Genomic DNA, 22,404 nt, shown 5'->3' with positions numbered 1-22,404 from the left:
CATGTTCCTCAGAAGTGACTTAATAAGCAGCTTCCAGTGGATGGAGCGTGGTACGAAAAGGAGTGTTGGGTCATTGGCCGGGATCAGACATTCCGAGTCGTCCAGGATATACGAGCCAGTAGATGTCTGTGTGAGGCGAATGTATTCGGCTTGTCACAGGGCCTCCACAAGTTCCCCGAAAGTGTTGTGGACGGCCATACCGAGTTGTCGGTTGTGGGTGAATTAAGCGGTAGTTTGAGTGTTACTTTGCACGCATTGCGTATTAAGGCGGCCACGACATTAGTATTGTGTTTTATAGGTGTTGATCTGAACAAGGCTGTCTTCAATCTGAGAAGTAAACGCGAGAAAGAAATATTTCTTTAGTTTCTGTACTGACATCAGGAATGCTTTATTCGTATTTACTAATATTATTATTCTCAAATTCGTCTCAGTTGTGCAAGATCCCTGCCATCCTCAAGCTCTACAAACATTGGATGTGGCATGTACCTTTCGTACTGGAGCCTGCTGGAGAGAGAGAGAGGGGGGGGTCTTTTTACAAGGCCAGGCATGGAGACCGCCCTCCCTGCATATCGTACATTTGAGGACGCTCGGCAAAAGCCTCGATGACATGCCCAAATGGGAGTAGGCCTTCGAGACTTGCTCTGGAGCCCTACTCCCATTTGGTCTTTCTCAAGAACGTAGTCGAGAATGCAGAAATATAAACTTGGATTGGGCCCCACTAAACTTTTACACATGCTCTCCTTAGGTGCTGTTCCTTTTGCGTATATGCTTCCTTTTCTATGTTCCAGAGAGCTATATAAAGCCATTACGACAAACAGTTGAAACTCGGCGTTAGCCGGAGCTAACACAATCCACATGGTCGTAACTAAAGCCCTAATGTGCGTCATTTTTTCTAACTTCACACTGCGATAGCTGCGAAATGGAAACTTTCCGCAGTTGACTGCTTCATTTCGGTAGAATTTGTCTGTCATACGAAAAAATCAGTGACGCCAGCTTTTAAGTTTCACGTGTTACCTTCTGATTAAGGAGAGACATTGTGTTGTTCACTGTCGATTATGATGGTCTGACAGGGGTAATCTTTCGTGTCCGCTGGACGCTGCAGCTATCACCGGCTTTTCTCCGCATGAAAGACAGAAGGAGTCCCAGGAGTTTCTTATCTCTCACTTTGTTCAACATAAATCTCCGTCACACATTTAAGCAGAGTTCAAGAAGCCAGCGCCTTGCTAGCTCTCAATAAAAAAAAAACACAACGCCTTCTGATGTCCTCGGATGCATCCTAATCTGTCGACGCACCACGAGCACCGGGGCCGATGTTGTGCTCCGGTACTGCCGGGCTGGGCCTGCCGACGGGCACCTGGTCTAGGCGAGGAGGTGGCATGAAGCAGCCGCAGCTGAAGCGCATCATAGGTGGCGCTCCCAACATGGGCGGCGGCGTACTGCGAAACCACCAGTCATGGACCGCGTTCGCGTGCTGCGGGCAGAACCGTGGATGCGCGTGACTGATGTCAGCTGCGGGAGACGGGCTTCCGTTCCAACAACCACTGTGAAAGTCAAACAGCACGGTCCTCGACTGCTGCTGGAAAACCCCGCGCTGCTGCACCGGCAGTGAGGACGCCCTGGTGATGCCCTGCTTGAGAAGGAAGGTATAAGAGCACGTGTAAGGGCTTACATGCGCACGAGAATATATCTACAATCTGGAGGCTTCATATGTGTAGTCCAGCCGCACAGGCGCATGCTAAAGTACTACATCAGTTTCTGTTCGGCATCCAACTTCAAGCTGCGTCATCGCATTCCATAAATATTTCAGAGCCGATGCGAGATTTATAATGTTGTGTCGCCAAAAACACAAGGAACCCCGGGCAGGAGTACAATCCACACACGGGACCATTGATCTTTTCCTACAGCCGTGGTGCATAATTCAACAAGTGAGACGTACCCTGGAAAGGCGACACACTGACGGCACGAATTTACGAAGCTAACCCCTGCCTTTTTAAAGCAGACCACTCTCTTGGACTCTATTTTCCCTTTTCTCCAGGGTGACACATAGCTACACTGCGGGTGCCACGACAGCTGGTATCTATAATGCGATAAAGCTGCTCGCTGTTTGTAATAAATTGAATAATATGCCGCGGATCGACGCTTACGGATACTCAACATTAACGTCATTTTTCCTCTGTGCAGCGCTCTGAATCAAAACGAAGGGCAAAAAACATCAATTCAGGCGCTATACCAAATTACCAATGGCCGCAGCCAAAAACCGTATGCTCGCACATCAAGAAAGACAGCTCTTGCCGAACAAGAGGTCCTGACCGAACGTTCAGAAGTTGCCTCCTTTCTTGCCTCAACGATGCTGTGCAGGACAATCAAGTGCTTAATTGACCTTTAAAGCATGAGCTGCTTAATAAAAGGACTTGCTCTGCGTTTTGTAACAATAAATAAATCTAGACTCGAGGAGTGACAAGGCTTCACGAAGGGTAAACTCGTAAAGCTCTGTAACAAATCCGATGCGGGTCGTCCCCCACAGCTATGCTGTCATGAGTTTGATTTACAGTAAAGAAGCCACTTTTTTATGTAAGAGTTGTTTTAACAAATCATCCTGCACCTTTCAAGGATGCCGCTCTTTGTTTCACCGGCATGCGAATCAATGCCACTTAAACATCGACAGTGTGTACGGAGGGTTCTTCAAAGTTGAGACAGTATAACCGCAGCAAGAATGCAATGATATATCTAAGAAACGAACAAAGTCCTACAATGTTGCGCTTGCGTATTTATAGGATCTGCAGAAATTTGCAACGAGCAATATCTACTACATGATCCGCGTTAAGGTCGAAATGGGAGCTCTCGACCGCTCTTTTCTAAATCATCTTAGCATAAAACCATGCAGGGAAGCAAAGGTTAGTATTCGGAGCAGTGCTCTCCACTCCGTTTCTCTTAGGGGCCTTCTCCGTAGAAGGCACTCAGCACGAAGTCAAGTTGGCGAGAGCCATGTGATTAGTGTGTTACGATGACAGAAACGGCAGTTTCACAGAAAGCAGGGCTTTCCTAAGATAAAAAGTTTTAAAAATGCGATATTCTACCCGTAGCTCTTTTCACTAGCTAAGTGCGACAATACTATTGTCGCAAGTGCCTCATGGTAGCGCCAATACCAAGAAACATGGACCTCGACCTCCAGCGAGAGAAGAAAAGCGAGGGCGAATTGATCCAGAAAATATACGCTCCTCACGACACGACCGTGTATGCAATGAGTCCTCAAGAAAGGGAGGCACCAAATTGCAGGGGCCACAGTGGTCGATTCGACACTGCGCGAAATATCCAACGCGTCTATACGAGACCGAACGGTAGTAGAGGCCGAGGAAGAATCCGTTGATCTAGCGGTGGCAGCGGGCTATAGTAAAGGGTGGTGGCTATCAATACTAACGGACTCTCAAGCAGCCTGCCGAAATTAGATGAGTGGTAGGATAGGTCGTCAAGCGCTCCTTATAATCCTGGCAGCGAGCGACAGAATTAAAATCTAGAAGAAACCGATAAGAACACACACAAAATTGCGTGGGTACAGCGACACACGGGGGTGGTAGGGAACTAAGAGGCTGACGGGATAGCTCGAGGGTACAATACTTTCCGAGAATCCGATGAGTCCGCAGAATTCGTGCCAGCACCCAAGGAATACTCGGTCATACTACAAAACTACAGAGGCAGAATAATCTGATATCCCCCGCCGCACAAAACTGTCAGCAGAGAGGAAGCTGTCACATGGAGACAACTACAGACAGATTCTTACTCAAACCTAGACATATTGCAAAAAATGCACCCTATGATATACGTGGACAAATGTCCCTGATGCGACGAAAAACCCACACTATATCACATCACATGGGCCTGCCAAAACACTGACGTGGTCCCCAAAATTCAAAACCCGTACGCTCAGCAGTGGGAGAGACTGCTGTTCCGCGATCGCTGTAAAGTCCAACAAGATCTCGTACAGCGAGCTCAATGGGCGGCAGCGGCCAGCGGGACCCTGGACTGAGGACAATTAACCATTGATTAAATTTTCACGAGGTAGAGAGAGAAGACTCCTCGGAATACAACCAAGGAGAAAACATCTGAAGGTGCCCCAAAACCGCAGAATAGAACAAAGTTTTCTCCTCCTCCACGGTGACCGATTTTCTTGGCAATTAAGGAAAGGCTACAGGGCTGTAGCAGTCGTAACTGGGTCATGCCGCCAAATAGTTGGTGACTGGACAAGGCGCACGCCCTTTCCTTCAGCCCTTCTCCGTGGAAGCACTCAGCTGCTGGCTGTAATGCGCGAGTCTATGACAGTTCACCCACCACGCGCTGCTCCAGTAGCCGCCGTCGGTCGGACAGCAGCGAGGCCGACATGGCCTCGGCGGAGCTGCTGCGGTATGCGGCACCGCTGCCGGTGAAGCACCTCTGCTGCGGGCAACCCTGCTGTTCCGCGTGCGGCTGCTGAGGAGCCTCTTGCGTACTGCAGCGGGTCCTGGTGGCAGACGCCCCGTCGAAGCGGCCCCTAGAGACAGCAAATAGAATAGCGCACTCAGTCTTTCTACAATCAAGTTGCTCAGAGGGCCCGGAAATTTAGGCACTATACAACCTCGACATTGGCAGGCATTTAGGCTCTAAAAATATTAAACTAGGCGCTGTAAGCAAAAAATTGGCATTTTTTTAGAACTCTCTTTTATTACCAACGCATCTGGATTTATTGATACTTTCTGTCCAATAACTGAAATTAGATTTTTTTAAAAACGATGCGTTCGACCTGTTCAGGCAGTTAGCGCAAAAAAACCGCACAAAAATTGGTGAATCAAGCACGGAGCTTACATATTCCTTGAAGCGCACAACAATGAAGCACATTCTCAAGTTGTCAAAGTTGAGGCTTCTGTTTTAGGTAAGTATAGCTTTGTATTTTTAAAATCTTCTTTGTACATTTCACGATGTTAGTAGCGCGAGCCTGCAAAATAGAGTTCATAGCGGCTCAGGCTTGCAGGTGATGTGGCCGTATTGTCTCCGCATAGATCTCTGATCTGAGATAGAGTTTCAAGGACTCTATTTTTTTCTACCGGATGTTCTATCTTAGTAGACGGAGTAGCACCCTTTCCTTCCAGACTACGAAATGCTGCTTGTACCTCTTCGGCTGTCTCCAACGATTCATCTATTTAGAGTCAAACGTTTTCCAGTTTTGTCCTCCTTTCCATCAATGTTGAGAAATTTTCACTGGTGTATGCCAGCTCTCTTTCCATGCTCGTGTCTTTGAAATGGCTTTCGCTTTGATCCCACACGCAGCGTCATTTTTAGTTTTCTCAGTCAGGTTTGTCACCTTCAGAGCGCCGTGCATAGTATATTGCTGCGTTAATTCATGTTCCCCATTAAGATAAAACAGGCTTTGACAGCAGATAAATGTCCTATTGTGTGGCACGGATGGCAGCAATTGTTGACGGGCATTTAAGCAACACCTGGTTTCCGTTCAGCACTGACGCATCCACTTGGTGAAAAGAGGGCCGGACACATTCGGCGACACGATGCATTGCATGAACAATGCCGGTTGGCTGAACCATATAAGCGCTGGTCCCTTTCATGCCTTGGAAATGTAGGATGCCCCATCGGAGACAGACAAAAGTACCTTCTCATATTCAATAGTTCCTGGCCATCGAAGCTCTAGAGTTGAAGTAAAAAAATAAACGCGGTGCTGTCGAATGGCTCACCCTCTCAAGAACATCTGCACTGAGCATGGATTGCTCGTCCGGCTTTCTCTGCGCTCATTGTTCCGACGATGAAGTTGGCCACATGCAGTCCGCTAGCGTCTGTGGTTTCGTCGACCGACACCCAAATGTAGTGGTCCTCAATTTAATCGCTGATCTTGGTGAGAGTATCCTTTTAAGGTACACGGTGCCCCGTTTACGGTGCGGGTTCGGGTGTCGGCAACACTTGAGAAAAACGCTTGGCGAGACCCGCGCCTTTTGGGGGTTCATCAGCGCGCGCCTTTCAACCTAGAAAGATTTCGCAAAACATAAAAGCTACCAAATACCAAAATTCCGGATTTAGGTGTTCATAGGCAAAGAGTCTGCTGAGATAGAAAAAGCAAAATGACAAAAAGGCAGGCAAGCCCAAAATTTCCGTTATACATTCATAGACTTTTTAGGTACCCCTACCAAAAAAAAATGTTAGACAGTTTATAGACTCTCCATCGAATTCTCTCTATAAAGTCTATAGACTTCTTATAAACAAGTCTTAATGGATAGTCTACAGTGAATACAAATCCTATTGACTGCCTGTAGACAATCTATAGATTCATGGGCATACACGTTTAGTACTTTGTCTATAGAGAGTCTATAGACTATGAATAGATGAAAAGAAATATCTATAGAAAGTTAATAAAGTCCACAAAAGTGTGCGCACTATTTTTATAAGGGTGAATGCATTATGTTCCCGGCTCTAGTTATCTGTGACCTACGGAAGGAAAACAAGCTTGTATATGTAAGGCACTTAGCACGGTACGGCAGGCCATGGTCCGAATAGATGCACTCCGGTTTCACAGGTAATGTTCCGTGCTTTTGCGCCAAAGCCAATTCTCATCTTTAACGTGCGCAACTATTGCAGAACACAGAGAAGACTGCTGCCACTTGCGGTTTAATGTACACTGATAACTCAGAGCACCTACGATTTTGGGCAGCTTCAAAGTGCTGCCCAACCGCAGGATCGTATTTTTGAGTACTTGCCCAGCAGCAGAACACCAAATGCACAAGCAGAAGGTCCCACTCTACAAAGATGTTGGCCTCGACTATCACAGACAGTTTTCGGACTGCATCCGCTTGCAAAGTGAAGGCCTTCAACTCACGGCTTCCATCTTCTGATGGTACACGCCCCACATCACCTTTCGGTGTAAGCTGAGATACTGTAAATTCGAGAAATCCAAAAGGCAAAAAAATGATTCCTGATAACTATTTTCGAGACATTATCATAAATATGCAGAGACATACAGTGTGCAGGTGTTTCACCTAGGACTTAACACATTTTTTTTAAAGATAGGCTTTTGATTTAGAAGAGCGCTCTCTTCAGTGTACTAATGTCCGCGCTATACTACATTAGAATACAGGTAAGACGTTTTACTAGCAGGCAGGTTAACTAACATCGAATAGTTAAATTTTTACCGCAGTTACCCTCGGCGTTGCGCCCCAACAAATTGTGTATATCGACGCGTTACGCCGTTTGCTTTGCCTTCAAGCTTCTCGAAAGCTGATGCCTGTTGGCACTATGTGGACAAAATTTTCCACAGGATAATTTTAGATTAAGCTCACTGCATAACAAAACTCACTCGGACGATATTAGCACTGGCCAAAGGGCGAACGCAGAACTTACCATTTCCCAGAGTTCTTTTTTCGTGCCAGTTGCTGAAATCGCTATTGAATGAATGAATAAAACTCTATGAGCAAAAAAATACTGAATGAATTCCTTAGTCCAGGACTCCTTCGGAGATGGCCCTGTTTCGCCCGTTTCACCGGTGCTTTCTGGTCCGCCAGGCGTGAACTGGTCACCATCCCCTCCCACTGCTCAATTGTGGGGCTTCTCATGATCGCTAGCTCCTGTTTTTTTTCTTGCATGCCACACCATACGAATTATATTCGAGTCCTGTTACTCTCGTCAGACAAGACCCCAAAAAAACGGAGAGTTGAGCTAGTTGGCACATAATGCTGGGAATAACAGCGCTGAGAACAGGGCCAAAGAAAGAAGACAACAGGACCGGCGATGTTATTCCCAGCAGATAAGACGCAGTGGTTAACAGATTGTCATGCCCCTGCGGCATTTAGTGGAACTGCTCATCGCGAACCAAAACCCGAATAAAGTGGAGAAACGGAAGTATCGCGCCAGTCGCATAGGGTGGATGGAGGGATGAATGCGGCTGAACCCTTTAAATCTGGCGGTGGGTGAAGCCACCTAGCCATGACTTATGAAATTTAGAGCGTAGCTCAATGGTGCCACCACAATGTGCTGACCGGTATAAACAACCTATTTACTCGAATATTGGTTGCTAAGTCGGATAAATATTCGTGCTTCAGGAGCAGAAGAAAAAGAACGAAAAGTTTGAATGTTTAAATATCGACAAACGGAATCTCGGAATTGCCGAACTCAAATTAGGCGATTTGCACAGCACATTCCTTATCAGAGCTGCGGCGCCGCCGATAGAAATTCGCCGCCCAAGACGGCCCACCTGAGTGCCGAGCGCATATAACATTATTCGTCCCGATGAACCCTCGACAGAACAGGAGAGACATCACCGCATTCATTTCCTTATTCAAAGTTCCGCCTGCGCCCATAATGTCGGCAGCGGCACAGATGTTAAATGTGCAAGGAAGGCTATGGTTGTTATCGCACGTGATAAGGCGTTCTGCCTGCTTTCCCCAGCATCTGGCGTAATTTCTGGTGACATAACACTCACGTGCTGCTGCTTGACGTCATGACGTTACTGCGTCAAAGACGACAGCTCGTTCAAATCCTGCCCAGAACTAAGGCTCAGAAATGGAAACCATGACTCGCCACGCAGCTCAGCGTAAGGGGGGCGCTATTATCGCGAGAAGATTCGTTCTTCCGACCAGGGCTACGGTCGGTGCGAAACAGCACTGCAATGTTATTTTATAGATAGTGTAGAGCTATGTCGATACTGGAAAAGGCAGATCAGCAAAGAATTGTTCTGTGATCTCTCAGGAGGCAGTGCCCTACTGTTTGAAGCTAGGTCAGGGTGCCTTTGAACGCGCAGCTACAAAAGTAAGCTTGACGAAGAAGATGACGCATGTGCTGGGTGGTAAATGTGTACAAAATTGAACACACTGAATACCTCATACTCTAATATGATGGTATCTTAACAGATGTCGATGCAGGCACAGTCACTCTTCTGAGGCCTTAGGGTTTTGATATAACAATGGTCATGTAGATAAATCTGCGGTGGAATTTAACAAAAATCAATTGGAAGATTGGAGCCTCGAAAGCTGAGAGGTTACTTAAAGTAATCCATGTAGGAAAACGTGTTTAAAGAAAATGGTGAATTTTAATATCGATTAAGAACGCAGATAAACAAAAATAAGGAGAAAAAGCTGGGCATGGTGGCAATTTCTACCACCCTGTTTCAAAGGGGACGCCCCTGCCTTCTAGCCATCTATCCATCTATCCATTCCGAAATTCCAATCGGCGATGCGGAGCAAGTTTTCATGCTCCGCTAAACCGAAAAACGTGCTTTAATCAGAGATTTAGATTCAGATTTTGAGTTCTGATTAGACCACGGCGGGTATTTTGCTCCTTCCTGGATCTCCTGAGCTCCTCTGGATCTCAAAATGAAAAACTTTATAGGTAATTTTTGGAGAACAGGACTGATAAAGTGTAGACGAGAACCAAAATACAGAACCTTTTCTAGAAACAGAAAGGAATTGCCAGCTATAATATGCTTGGTTACCCGAGGTGTCCGGCCGCCGACGAGCAATGACTGCGCGTAGACCACGTCAAGCTTTGAGTGGAGCTTCTATACCTGGCCGCCAAGGATATCGCGAGCAGTGCAGCGCGAATGGCGCGACTATGGCTAGAAGAAGCCCTGGACTCGAAAGGCATGAGCGTATCAACCAAAAAAAAAGTAAGATGCTGGCCATCGTAGGAGGAGACTGAGAAAGAAGAAATTTCACCTCATAATAAATAATAGCCATCAAAGCGCCCGATGGCAGGAGTCTCAAATTTTTTGGAGTATATTTTTGTAGTAAAGGAAATGCCAAGTGGCTACGAGAAGCACGCGAAGGACTCAAACTCTTGAAAAGAATTGTAAACGAAGGGGAGGAGCTTGCACCAGAATAATAGCACTCGCAAAAACCGCACACGCACCCGACACACACATCGTTGTGCGCCGAAATCTTAACCCGAAAGCAAATCGACAAACTCAACGTGCTATACAGTCAGCTACTCTGAGGCGTAACGGCCCTACCCAGACATACCATGCTGACTTGAAGAAACTCTGGCGACAAGAACCTACACTCTAAACAGCAATACGCCTAAATGGGAGTTGAAAGGGAGTAAGCTGTCTTCTAGCGCACTTCTTTTTAATAGAGGGAGTGCGCTAGAGTACAGCTCAATCCCTATTTGCTACTCACTGCTTACAGTGTACCACCGTGTTAGTCAGAAAAGGTGACACATGTGCAATGAAAAAAAGCCACTAAAAATGCTGAAATAGTAAGAAGAGAAGCAGATCACCCAAGAAGCAGAATTCAGGGAACATCGCTACTGAAACCGCCGGGGGGTTTCCACACACCTGCATCTTAAAGTCACCTCCAGGAAAAGTAGCCAAAAAATTCGCGCAGGCAAAAGATACGGTCGCAAAAGTTATACAGCACAGACAAGCAGAAGAATATAATACCCCTGTCACACGGCCAGTTTCAATGCCCCTCGAGTCGAGGGCCTTCGAGATTCTCAATCGCCATCGAACTCGAAGGAGTTGCGGCGCTGCTACACGGCAACTCTGAATGGCCATTGAAATGGTTCTCGTGTCTCACGCCAAGCTAGTGTGGCGCCACAATCGCTACTTTCGATTTTTCAAAATTAACAAAAATATTTGATAAATGTGTACTAAATGCTTAAATACACGTATACGAGCATGTCGTTAAAAACCCTTTAATTGCACGTACGCGACAGACACATGCAGACACTGGTGTAGACACTCTAATAGAAGAGGAGCCAAAAAACCAAGCCAATCCAACTCCGTCGGAGCGCTGCTTCGTCAGGCTTAACCCCTGTGAAATCTTCTTGATATCTGTAAAACAAGTGCTATTTGTCTCTTGAAACTTTATTCGAGGGTAAGAATGGGCAAATCGAAGGCGAATACAATAGTTTAAAACAGGATATTGCTTTGAGGAATTAGCGACGAAGCTGGTATCGCTGTAAAGCGGGCAGGCAGGGCGCCGCCATGTTGTCAACGCTTTGTACGCAAGCAACGCATAGACCGCAAAGCAAAACTAATGCGCGTAATGCGCCTAAAATCAGTCTGATACAATTTTATAATTCTTGTACAGGCTGCTAGCGCTAAAGTTTAGGCGAATAATCTTTGTTCTTGCTTTTGTGCCGTGAATGTATCCTGTACGAAAGTGCGCTTGGCGCCGCTCGAAGCAACGCTAGCAACCTTGGGCAGCACTCGAAGGCCCTCAAAATCTCGATGTAGTTGCGCGCTGCTCCGTTGACTCAATAGACTATTGATTCGATGGCCATTGAAACTGCCCGTGTAACAGCGCTCGATCGCCTTTGTGTCGATAGACTATCGGTTCGAGGGCCTTTGAAATGCCCGTGTGACAGGGGTATAAGTCTGCACGGACTGTAAGAAGCTATAGCTATGAGCACAGTTCTCAGAACGCAATAGTTCGCGAAATCTTCAATACCTTCTCCTGCAAATGGGAGAACTGTTGGCGCACATAGGAAGGCTCGAATGGCGAAACTAAAAACGAAACCGACTTCATATTGTGCGTTTATCCAGGCATCATTGAGGATGTGAAGGTGCAAGGAAAGATGAGATGCAATGACCACAGGAAGTGTAGGATTACAATTCGATTACGCTTCAGAAGGAAATAGGGGAAGGTGGTGTAAAAGGACCATATAAATGAGTTAGCCGTAACAGATATAATAGATGAGTTCAGGAGATCTCTCAAAAACAGATATTTCGCTTTAATCACCGACGCCGACCTTCGTGTTCGAGCAAGAAAATGTAATTTTAGAACTATAATTACAGAGTATGCAATATAAGTGTGCGGTAAGATAACTAGATTAAATACGTGCAAGATTTCTCAGAAGACAAAAACTCTGATGAAGAAGCGCCAAAGCATGATAGGCTCTAACCACGTAGATAGAATTGGACTAGCAGAACTCTCAAACCTAATTATTAGCGCACGACGAACGTCATAAGGATACTTTGGCGAGGATTGAGCATGGTCCAAAGAACGGAGTTACCCTAAATGCGGTCAAGAGAAAGCTATGCATGAGGGAAATCAGATGTACACCCTTAGACATAGGGAGGGCAATGGGATTCCGAATATCGATAAGAAAATTTAAGTGCCGAGGAAGGAATTGTAAACATATCTGTAGAGTAGACTCAACAGTATTGATTCCAGTGACGGGGACAGAAATGGGGAGGAATTGGAAATCCTTACCGTAGAGAATTAGAAGGTAAAAAAGGCCGTACACGCGATTCAAACGAGAAACGGCGCTGGTGAGGATCAGGTAACTACACTTTTATTGAAGGAGGTGGGGGCAATCTGCTAGAAATCTTTTCCACCCCGTAATCCCAATGCTCGCGTACCGGAATCTTGGAAGGATGCAGATATTGTCCAATTGATACGGAAAGCAACGTGATCGAATATTTAAATATTCAAGACCGACCAGCTTACTGCTCGTTGCTTATAACATAGTTACTAAGATCAAAGTTATAAGTTAGTCCTTAGAACCGGGCTGGCATTCGAAAAGGCTACTCAAGTATACACCATTTTCGCACCAACAATAAGGGGGCAAAGAAACGCCCAGTATTCAGTAGTAGTAACAGTCGTAAAACACGTTATTTCAAAACCCAAATTATGTGCTTAAATTGCGCTTCGCCCGCGATGTGAGGCCGAGCTGTTCCGCTTTACGAGGAGCCGACGAGGCATGCTATCTGAGGACTGGGGTTAAGTGACGGGGTAGGAAGTGGCCTAAAGAGTGGCAGGACAGTAGGATTAAGGGACATGAGCAAGATCGGCCTTGAGTTCAGGGCGCATGCGCAGGTGAGGTCAGAGCGGAAGTGCTATAAACAAAGCATTGCTTGTGTAATACGCAGCGTGTTTGTCTGTATTTTACGAATGGCATGGTCCGGGGAAATGAAGAGATGGGATGCGCGGCAGAAGATCGACGACATTCTGCGGCTTGCATGAATGAGAGGTAGAACTGGTCGATGGACTTCCTGATCAGAAGGCACTCGTCAAACAATGATTGGCTGAACCAGTGCATCGCTGAAACCCGATTATGATTCTCGCGGGAGAGCTCACTACACAGATCATTTCTAGGAATCCCTAGTTATAACCAACCCCTACGCATAGCTGTCATAGGTCACGTCAAAGCATTTCACTCAGCCCAAAGCTCAACCGTCATGCAGGCATTTTGTAAAGAACCTGGAGAAGAACCTTGGTAAAGGTACTATTAAGTATGCATAACAGCTGCAAAGCGAGCATGGCTTCCATAGACGAAGTGATAAAATCCCAACCTGAAATGATATCAGGCAGAGGGACAATATCTACACAAAACCAATAATCACATATTTTCAGGTCAGGAGATAAAGCAGGGAAGAAGAGGATAAGCGTTTACGCAAAATGCCTTAGTAATCTTCGAACTGCTGATGACATTGCTTTGCTAAGTAATGCGAGAGACTAATTTCGGGGCGTAATTGAGTTCCTAGACAGGCAAAGGAGAAAAATAGGTTTGGAATTAACACATAGAAATGTCGCGTAATGTTTCACAAGGAAACAGTGTCCCAGAAGGAAACAACAACTTCCGATAGTCAGAGAATGATTAGAAATGGTAGCCATGTACAGTATATCTACTTATGGCAGGTACCGACCGCAGATCATAGCCCGAAGAGGGAAGTAATGGAGAATAAAAAATTCACAGGGACACTTAGTTCCATTCCGTGTGGGGAATGAACTAGCATTATCAATGTCTTTCCTGGGAGTGACGTGGCTTCCTACATGGTAATGTCAATTCTGCTGCCAATGGAAATGCTTCGGTCTGGTAACACCACTTGCATCCAGCCAACCATCGAATATTGTTTCCGACGGCACATTGTATTCCCCATTAAAACTGGGTGGCGCGCGTTTGGCAGGTCATGAGTAGTAGCTTACCAGTTTCCCCCAAGAGACAAGTGTAAGAGTTGTACCTTGCCACTACTCATTATCGGGCAGAAGCTTGGAGGACAACGGAAAAAGTTGAACATAAATTCAGGAGAGCACAGCGAGCTATTGTATTAAGGAGAGTTGCCGGGACAGTTGGTACAAGATGTCATCGAAAAACAGCGCGCTTACACCGGACAAAGAAAGAAGAGACGCACTGTGTCTGTGCTTGTCTTCTTTGTCCCGTGTAAGCGCGCTGTTTTTCGGTGAGAGCTATGGTAAGGAAAATAATAGGGGCGACGTTAAAAGACAAGAAAGAAGGCAGAGTGGATCTGGGAGAAAACGCGAAGGAATGATGTCCTTGTTAAAAACAGGAAAGAATGGCCATACGCAGGGCATTTGATGTCAGGGCAAGCTAGCCGATGGTCCTACACGGTAACATAGCCAATCTCAAGAGTAAGCAAGCGCAGCAATGGGCGGCGAGAGCCGCTAGGCTGATGCCAATATCGTCTGCTTGAATAAGGCAGCCACAGAAGAGGATTAGGTGGAGTGATATGGGAGAGACTTTTGTCTTGCAATGACCGTTAACAAAGCATATGATGATCTGACCCAACCGTGCCACAAGGCGAGGGAGTGAAAAAAATGAAGGAAGAAAAAGGTGCCACAGTGGATGCCTCCAGAATAATTTCGACCACCTGGTGAACTTTAACATGCGCTGACATCGCACAACATACGGGCATCTTTAGCGTTTCGCCTCCATCGAAACCCGGCCGCCGCACCAGGGTTCGAACCCGCAATTTTCGGCTGAGTAGACGAGCGCCCTAAGCACTGAGCCACCGCGGTGGGTAGCGCAAAGTACCAATGGTCTTTTTTCGCAGACCTGAACACCTTCCTTTCCGAAACGGGTCTCTGCATCTCCTTCTGAAACCAATTAGTTTATTTATTCGATTTAATGCCTCAGAACTGGTCTGCTAAGTGTGATGACGGGATCCAAAAAGCAGATGATGAGAAATGTTACGCTGTCTTCGGCTGACGGCACTCCTGGAGTTTTCCACACACTCGTGCGGTGCCAGACGTTCGGCTGGATGTCACTCGTGTAGTGCCGTACGTTCGGCTGGGACGAGCACGACACGAGTGCGCGCCACCGCGCCACCGGGGAGACCGACGATGGAGCTAGTGGAGTGCGGTGCAATCCCGTCGTACAGCGCGCGCTGACCAATGTCGGATATTTTCAGTAGTTACTCTAGCTACTCAAAAGCATATGCATCGAAGCCGGCAAGCATAACACCGTGGTGTTGTGTCTTGCAAACCTGCACAAGTACAATAGCAGTATTTGATGAGCATGCTTGTGGTTCCCGTATTTCCCACCGTTACAATGAACGCCGGTCCTGCGGGATGTTAGTGAAGAGGTTGTTGCTAACTGTACAACTTGCTGACTGCAGTCGTTGGCGTCGGGCGCTCGTAAGAATGGCCTCAGAGGGGACGAGGGTATCGGAGGCCACAGTGAAAAGAGGGCAGAAGGAGCAACGGCACATTGCGAATGTTTTCGCACGTTCGGCTGAGGTGGAAGGGGGCATGCCTCTCGTGTAGTATTTGACGTCACTTGCTAAGCACTTGCACGGAGGCAGTGCGGCTTAGCCGAAGACACAATGAGACACGAGCGGACTGAGTCGCAGTTTAATTTAGTGGGAAATAAAGGGCGCGCACACAGACAGAATAAGTGGCTCCATCTAACCGGCAGGTGCTCTACTAAATCTATTAGCGCCATCTGCATCGCTTTTTTTGTGGTGTGATTGGCACTTGCATGCACGAAAATTGGGCACGGGGGCTCACCTTTCGGGTCTGGACATTTCCGATCTGCGCACGAGCAATATCTCGCTGGCGGATGCGGTGCTGTTCGTTCGAACCTGCGGACAATTAGGAAGAGAGAGGAGTGTGAGGCTGCTGCTGGCAGCAGGCGGGTCAGTATCCTTGCGAGAAGGGACACAAGCAGTCGGACGTTGTGTTAAAAAAAAAAACTATGTAGTCATCGCGATACCACCAGATTCGGCACACCTTGGGCGCGCTGTGCAAAAATCACATTACTCCACGCATAAATATATACGCAAAGGAATACAACTAATGTCTTGCAAATATTGTCTGTGCAAATGGCTGCCACACATAAGGTACGTCTTCCAAATCTTTACTGAATGATCAGATAGCGATAGAAAATGACCGGATGGGCATGACAAACTCACAACGAGGGTGCCGCGCCGCCATGTTTTGTCCTGTTCTCTTTGCGATGATGGTTTAATATTTACCGCACCAATAGTAGCTTAAGCAAAGAGTGCCATGGCTCGTGTTTGGTCTCTCCAAGGCAGGGTCACGATATTTTTTCCAAGCAGTTCCGCTCACGCAATCCCGATAACGATAGCCACGGGAAACTTTTTGCAAGCCCGAGAAGGAGTAAGTGCTGACAAAGCCGCCCAATCAAAACGGATGTACAATTGTGCGGTGAACGGCTTACGCGATTTCACATTGCTACAGTAAGACACACAAACAGCACTCCGCTCAATTCGTCCTTGCCCCACAACTGCTCACTGTTGCCGCATATTAGCTTCAGATGTGACATTAGGCATATCTCACACGGAATCGGCTGTTAGCAACCATGAAAATGCTGATGGTTGAACGAAAATGCTACACTGCTGGTGCGCTCTGCTTCCTTCGACCTTAATTTTGTGTTCTTCACTTCTCTCAACAGGGTGTTCAAAGACCTTACACAATTTTTTTAAATAGGCTTTTAGAACTACAAGAAAGCTTTTTCAGCAGTGCATTGTCAGCGGTGTAGTGCATAAAAATTCAGTTACGACGTGCTAAGTAGCAAACTAGATAACTATTAGTAAACAGCTAGCTTTATTACTGTTACGCTCCTTAATTACTGAAAGGCGTGTAGCCCCCTTTAATTACTACCTATTTAAGTTTTTACTAATTATAAAGCACAGTTACCCTCGCTGCTGGGGCCCAAAAAATCTTGGCTATTTCAACGGGTTCCGGGGACTGGAGAGGTTGCTATTCTTCCAAGCTTGCAAGCTAACAGTAATAGATAAAAAGTTAGCTATTCAACGTTAGTTAACCATCCTGCTAGTTTGCACATCTTAGCTGTTTACTGGTGTACTACAGCGCTGACAACTTTGTGGCGAAAAAAAACGTTCTAACTCAAAAAACCTGTTTTTAAAAATTATGCAAAATGATGGCTTGGTTTATGGGTGTTAAACGTCCCAAAGTGATTCAGGCTATAAGGGACGCCGTAATGAAAGGTTCCGAAAATTTCGACCACCTAGGGTTCTTTAGAGAGCCCTGACATCGCCAGTACACGGGCCTCTAGAATTTGGCCTTCATCGAAATTCGACTGCCGTGGTCGGGATCGAACCCGCTTCTTTCGGGTCAGCAGCCGAGCGGTAGTGCCACTGAGCCACCGCGGCGGCGACGAAGTCTGAGGTGAAACAGTTTGTGTCATGTGAACTTATGGAGGCACGTGGGCGGCATGAACACTAAATGAAACGGCTTCTTAACAAAGCGATATAACGATTGACGTCAGTTCAGTAACATTACCACGTGTGAGCTTTACTGACACTAGTTTTCACGCTACGGACAAGACCTGCCTGGGGTACACAGAACATTGAAGCATCAGAGCAAAATCCTCAAATAACCTCAGGCGAGCTGGTGATGCGGGTCAAGTCAGCAACAAGAAAGTGACCATTAAATTCCCACACATTCAGTAGCGCCGTGCGGACGAAGGCAACACAAGCAACATCGAGCCTATCTGCAGAACGTGGTTTCAAAACATGTTCCCTAATGGCTGAAGTCCCCCCGCTCCACACTGTCTTCTAAACAGCGCGGCAACGTGAAGTTTTAATTGACGTACGAAACCATGTGCGCTAGGCAATATCTCAAGTTACAGTCATCGCTCTAGAAATTATATTGGAGCTCATGGACAGGTGTCTGCTGGGCAGTAGCATGGCTCGGAACGTTCTCTTACCACAGTTTTGTACACCGTCGCTGCCTAGATAGCGCAGCCCTCTAAACACACTGCACTCAGTAACAAACGTTGCCCAACCCGACTGCCAAGCCTGCGCCGGCCAGTAACTATCCTAGGTAATTGCAGTGACATGCTTTACATCCGCCATGATTCATCTGGCGCCACTCAGCGTGGAACTTTCAGAGCCCAGTAATTAACTCTGCAGCACTTAATAACCACCCTTGTTCAATTCACTCACTAGTCCCCTGCAACTAACAATCCTCCTACCAGAAACCAGTGCAGTGAACTGCACGTTCACTGTGCTCGTAGTGTTTTCCTATATTTTGGTCCTCGTATTTTTCAGGCTGTTTTTTGTAACGAACTGAGCTACCTGTACCAAGCAGCGACCATTTGTCCACTTCAGCATATTAAAAGAGGAACGCCTCTAGTACAATGCAATTGCAGGCAAGAAGGTACCAAAGGTGCCCATCACTCAGGTACCTCGCTGTTCAGTGAGACGACGAGGAAAGCGGTGCCCCGCAGCGGGAAGCGCATGGCCGGACCGCCTGAGGGCTTCGGGTCGTCACTCAGCTCCAGCAGACGCAGCGTGGGCTCGTACTCGCTGCCAACCTTCAGCGCGGCCTGTCGGAATGAAAAAGCGCAGGAAGATAGATTTCTTTAAAGCGAAAAGCTTCATTGCGCTAGGTAAAGCAGTCGTCGCGTGGGCCGGAGAATAACCTTGAACGACCTTCAGCCCAACCACGTTATTCGTGTATGACCATATGTGGTACAGTTATGGTGTCGACCCCTTGATCCCTGCCCTTGACCCATGACCGTCAGTTGACCTTTGACCTCTCACTTCTGACGACTGAAATTGGGTGACCTTCATATTAACCTCGGACAGTAAGAACACCCGATGTGGTGATGTGATGCCACGTGATGACATCCGACAGGAGTGTCGTAAGATCATGTGATACCAGGTCAGAGCCGCGTGATAACATCCGAAGGGGGTGTAGAAAGACCATGTGATACACGTCAAATAGCCACGTGGCCGAGTGGGTATATGTAGAACGGCGGTCGCGAGCGTGTAGTGGGGCTGCCCTGGACGAGCCTCAGACGCTTATCAAGCATGCTTGGCTTCCCCTGAATTCCGGGGTTAGGCAAGTTAAGCCACTGCTATTTTTTTTTCAAGGAAGAGTTGAGTTACGATTGCCTGGCTTGCTACTCTGCAATAAGAAACATGACAAGGTATGGTGGGTGACGATTGGAGCCATAGTCAGGCGTTTCGGCTTTTGCTCTTGCTCCTCTTTCGGCATCAGAAAGAAACAAATAATTCAAATCAAATCAAACAAGAGACAGATGTGAATATGTACCATCGTTGCCAAAGGTAGCATGGCAACTGTGGCTTGTTTCTTAGCCTCATAGCGAAGCACTTATGACAACTCTCAAGCTCTGAGTCTGTGTAAAGTATGGTGAACCCTTGTTCTTATGTTCTGACACCTTTCAGTAATTAGGGGTACCCTAAAGGCTCCCTGATACGGTTGAGAAGCAAAAGCCTGCAGCTCGGTTACTTTTGGCAAAGAGGGTACAAGCCCGTCACCATTGCAGCAGATCAGAGCCAAGAGTGCGGACACCCAGAAATTAAAATTTAGAGTGTTCAAGCGCGTGGAGCGTTATTAAATCTGAGGAGAAGTGCCTCAATTGAGCTCTTCTGACACTATCCTGACATCAACACGCACTACCCGACCAATTCCCGGCTTTCGCTCGCTCAGAGGAGATAGATAGCGATTATGAGGAGAGAGGGGGGGCTCAAACCGGACGACATCGCCCCTCCAATGCCTTCACGGGACTTACTGCCAGGTTCCACTGGCCATGGTGAACGCTGTTTGGCGCCACACGCAACGCTGCACAGCGGACCCACTGGAGACAGCGATGCTACTAGCTCCGGATAATAGACGCGCTTACTCCGTGCAGAAGCTGGAATTAATTAAAAAAATCCCTCTGCTGAAATATGCTTTGATAATATTTGATAATATGCTATCCCCACAGTAAATGTTTCCTTGAAAGGCGTCAATGTTATTGTGCTTCCCTCTATCGACGTCTGCTTGCCATACCCCTGTGTAACCAATGTCTCAAAACGAGTCGCGCGGATGGCTCAAATATCGGAAATAACTGTTACCAACCGTAGTTGTATATCCAGATTACCAACCAAATGAACTTGGGTGCGCAGTCGGTGGTCGCCTGAACACCGATGCCTGGCAGCTTTTCCTCATAGGCAGCGCACGTGTCGGATAACTTGCAAACATACATCGCACGAGAAGCCGTTAAATAAGGTGAGGAATCCCGTAGCTATTATATTTATGCGGTCATCTGGGTGAGAGGTAATGGGCACCACTTTTATCACAAACCCGGCATGACCATCAGACAAATCGGAGGAGTGCTAAACGGCAGCGAGTGCTAGTAGCTGTTGGCTTAACTTCTGCCGAGTTCCGCAGTTTTCTAAGCATAAAATGTTTTTTGCTCCTGTTGCGTCGTCTCCGTGATGATCGAAGCCATCGCGTGGGGCGAAGAAGCCTCTGTTTTGCAGCATTAGCAGCGCACGCGCACTCCTCGCGACGTGAGAGCGAACCGACAGCGCCGTGTGCGTTGCGCAAGTAAGTCAGCCTGGCGCATCAGTCAGAGGGCACCTTAGGGCAGTCGCCTGAAGTTGAAGAAGAAAGCAGGAGCTTCACAGAGAAGTCGGTGTTCTGCGCTTGATTGTTTCAGCAGTGGGTGTGAGAAAGAGCGGTCAAATGACGAAGAGCGCGAAGGCATTGTCGTCACTGTAGCTGCGGAGAGCGCTATAAGTGAAAAACCGGAGCCTGTTACACAGGAACCTTCGAGCATCGAGGAGGGTTTTCACGACGAGGGAAGCGAGGTAAATTCTTCCTGTGGAGAAGCCAAATGTGCAGTAGAAGGAAAGCCTTTTTGTGATTGCACCGAAAGTGACCCTCTGAAGAAAGGAATTGAAGAAGAATTGAGTGCAAGTGAGGAGAATGTGTCACCAACCTTTCGTGAGCCGTGCGCTCATCGCGCTACACGAGACAAGGTCAAAATGAGGACCACAAAGAAAACATCTGGCAGAGAAGAAAGTTCAGTCCTCGAAGAACGAAAGGGGACTGAACCACTGGTTTCATTGCGAGAACTAATCTCCAATGATGCAAATCAAAAGGAAACGGGCTTGCCCAGAAGAATGAGGAAAGAAGTAGGACGAAAGAGAACCAAGCTGAAGACAGCTCAGTCGGGTGCAAGAGAGCTGCACGAACATCGCAGCAAAGTGAGAAAGAAGCTCAGACAAACCAGTCTCAACTTTCAGAAAGGACTCAGTGTGGAAGCAGAAGCGCAAACAGAAGAGCGAACGCCGGGAAGACGAAACACACGAGAAATGGAGCCGTCATGAGCGCACTGGCGTAAAATCGTTTCGCAACAGACCCGCTAGCCACCGGAAAAAAGGAAGAGCTCGAAGTCTGAGGAGAAACACTCACAGGGGTACGAGTAGGAAGCAGAGCCAGAACGCGTTCGGAAGAGGAACCTCTGTAGAAAGAGGAAGACGAGCAGAACGCGCGACAGGAAGAAAACCCAGAGTCGCGTTAGAAAGCGAGCCACAAACGCTTCCGAAATCTCGAGCGGGGCAACTTTATCCCGAACCGACTCCATACGCCGAATGTGGAAATATAGGCGCAGGAATACCTTGAATTTGTGTGCTTCCTCTTTGTGTTGTACTAATGTGTTTCCCAGTTGCGGCATGAAGTGAATCTTGAAAGTTGCAAGTGTCATGTACGTGGAGACATCGTTGTAGTCATTTGTGTTTTTTTTGGCATTCGCCATTGAGTTTGTGAGCGCAAGCATGTGCGCACGAATTTTGTGTTTTGTGAATATAATTGCACAATATTCTTAAAGGAAGGGGCAGCGTCACAAAATTCGGCGAATCTTCGAAAAAAAAAACGTCGCAGCGCATAAGCAATCGCGCCCGAGCGCTGTAAAATAAAAAAAATGGCCAGGCTTAGCTTGGTTAAGCCAAGAATGCGTTGCATATTGCGCGGTCTAAGCTGTTATCGCTGTGAAGCGGGCGGGCAGGGCGCCGTCATGTTGTCAACGTTAAGTACGCAAGCAACGCAAAGACTGCAACGCAAAGTTAATGCGCTTAAAACCAGTCTAATATAATTTTAGAATAATTTTACAGACTGCTTGCATTAAATTTTATGCGAAAATGTATGTTCATGTTTTTGTACCGTGAATGTGTCGTGTACAAAAGTGCGCTTGGCGCCGCTCGAAGCAACGCTAGCGACCTTGGGCAGCGCTCGAAGGCCCTCGAAATCTCGATGGAGTTCCGTGCTGCTCCGTTGACTCGATAGGCTATTGACTCGATCGCCATTGAAACTGCCCGTGTAGCAGCGCTCGATCGCCTTTGAGTCGATAGACTATCGGTTCGAGGGCCCTCGAAATGCCCGTGTGACAGGGGTATAAGACGGTCCCGGCGAAGGA

General features: G+C 47.2%; 1 protein-coding gene across 2 annotated transcripts in view; it reads right to left on the bottom strand.

Moving 5' to 3' along the window:
- Positions 1-548: 548 nt before the first annotated feature.
- Positions 549-22,404, bottom strand: part of LOC144130343 (uncharacterized) — a 37,543-nt gene continuing 15,687 nt past the window's right edge. Inside the window, exons 5-8 of one of the 2 annotated variants that reach the window (XM_077664274.1) lie at positions 18,382-18,522; positions 15,717-15,790; positions 4,327-4,525; positions 549-1,630 (exon numbers count right to left, since the gene is read on the bottom strand). In XM_077664274.1, coding sequence (XP_077520400.1) covers positions 1,277-1,630; positions 4,327-4,525; positions 15,717-15,790; positions 18,382-18,522 — 768 coding nt within the window. In that variant the 3' untranslated portion in view covers positions 549-1,276. The remainder of the gene's footprint in view (positions 1,631-4,326; positions 4,526-15,716; positions 15,791-18,381; positions 18,523-22,404) is intronic. The other variant, XM_077664275.1, reaches the window with a different exon arrangement.

The sequence above is a fragment of the Amblyomma americanum genome, chromosome 4, assembly GCF_052857255.1.
Source record: "Amblyomma americanum isolate KBUSLIRL-KWMA chromosome 4, ASM5285725v1, whole genome shotgun sequence".
Classification (NCBI taxonomy): domain Eukaryota; kingdom Metazoa; phylum Arthropoda; class Arachnida; order Ixodida; family Ixodidae; genus Amblyomma; species Amblyomma americanum.
This window is presented reverse-complemented; position numbering and strand designations above follow the sequence as displayed.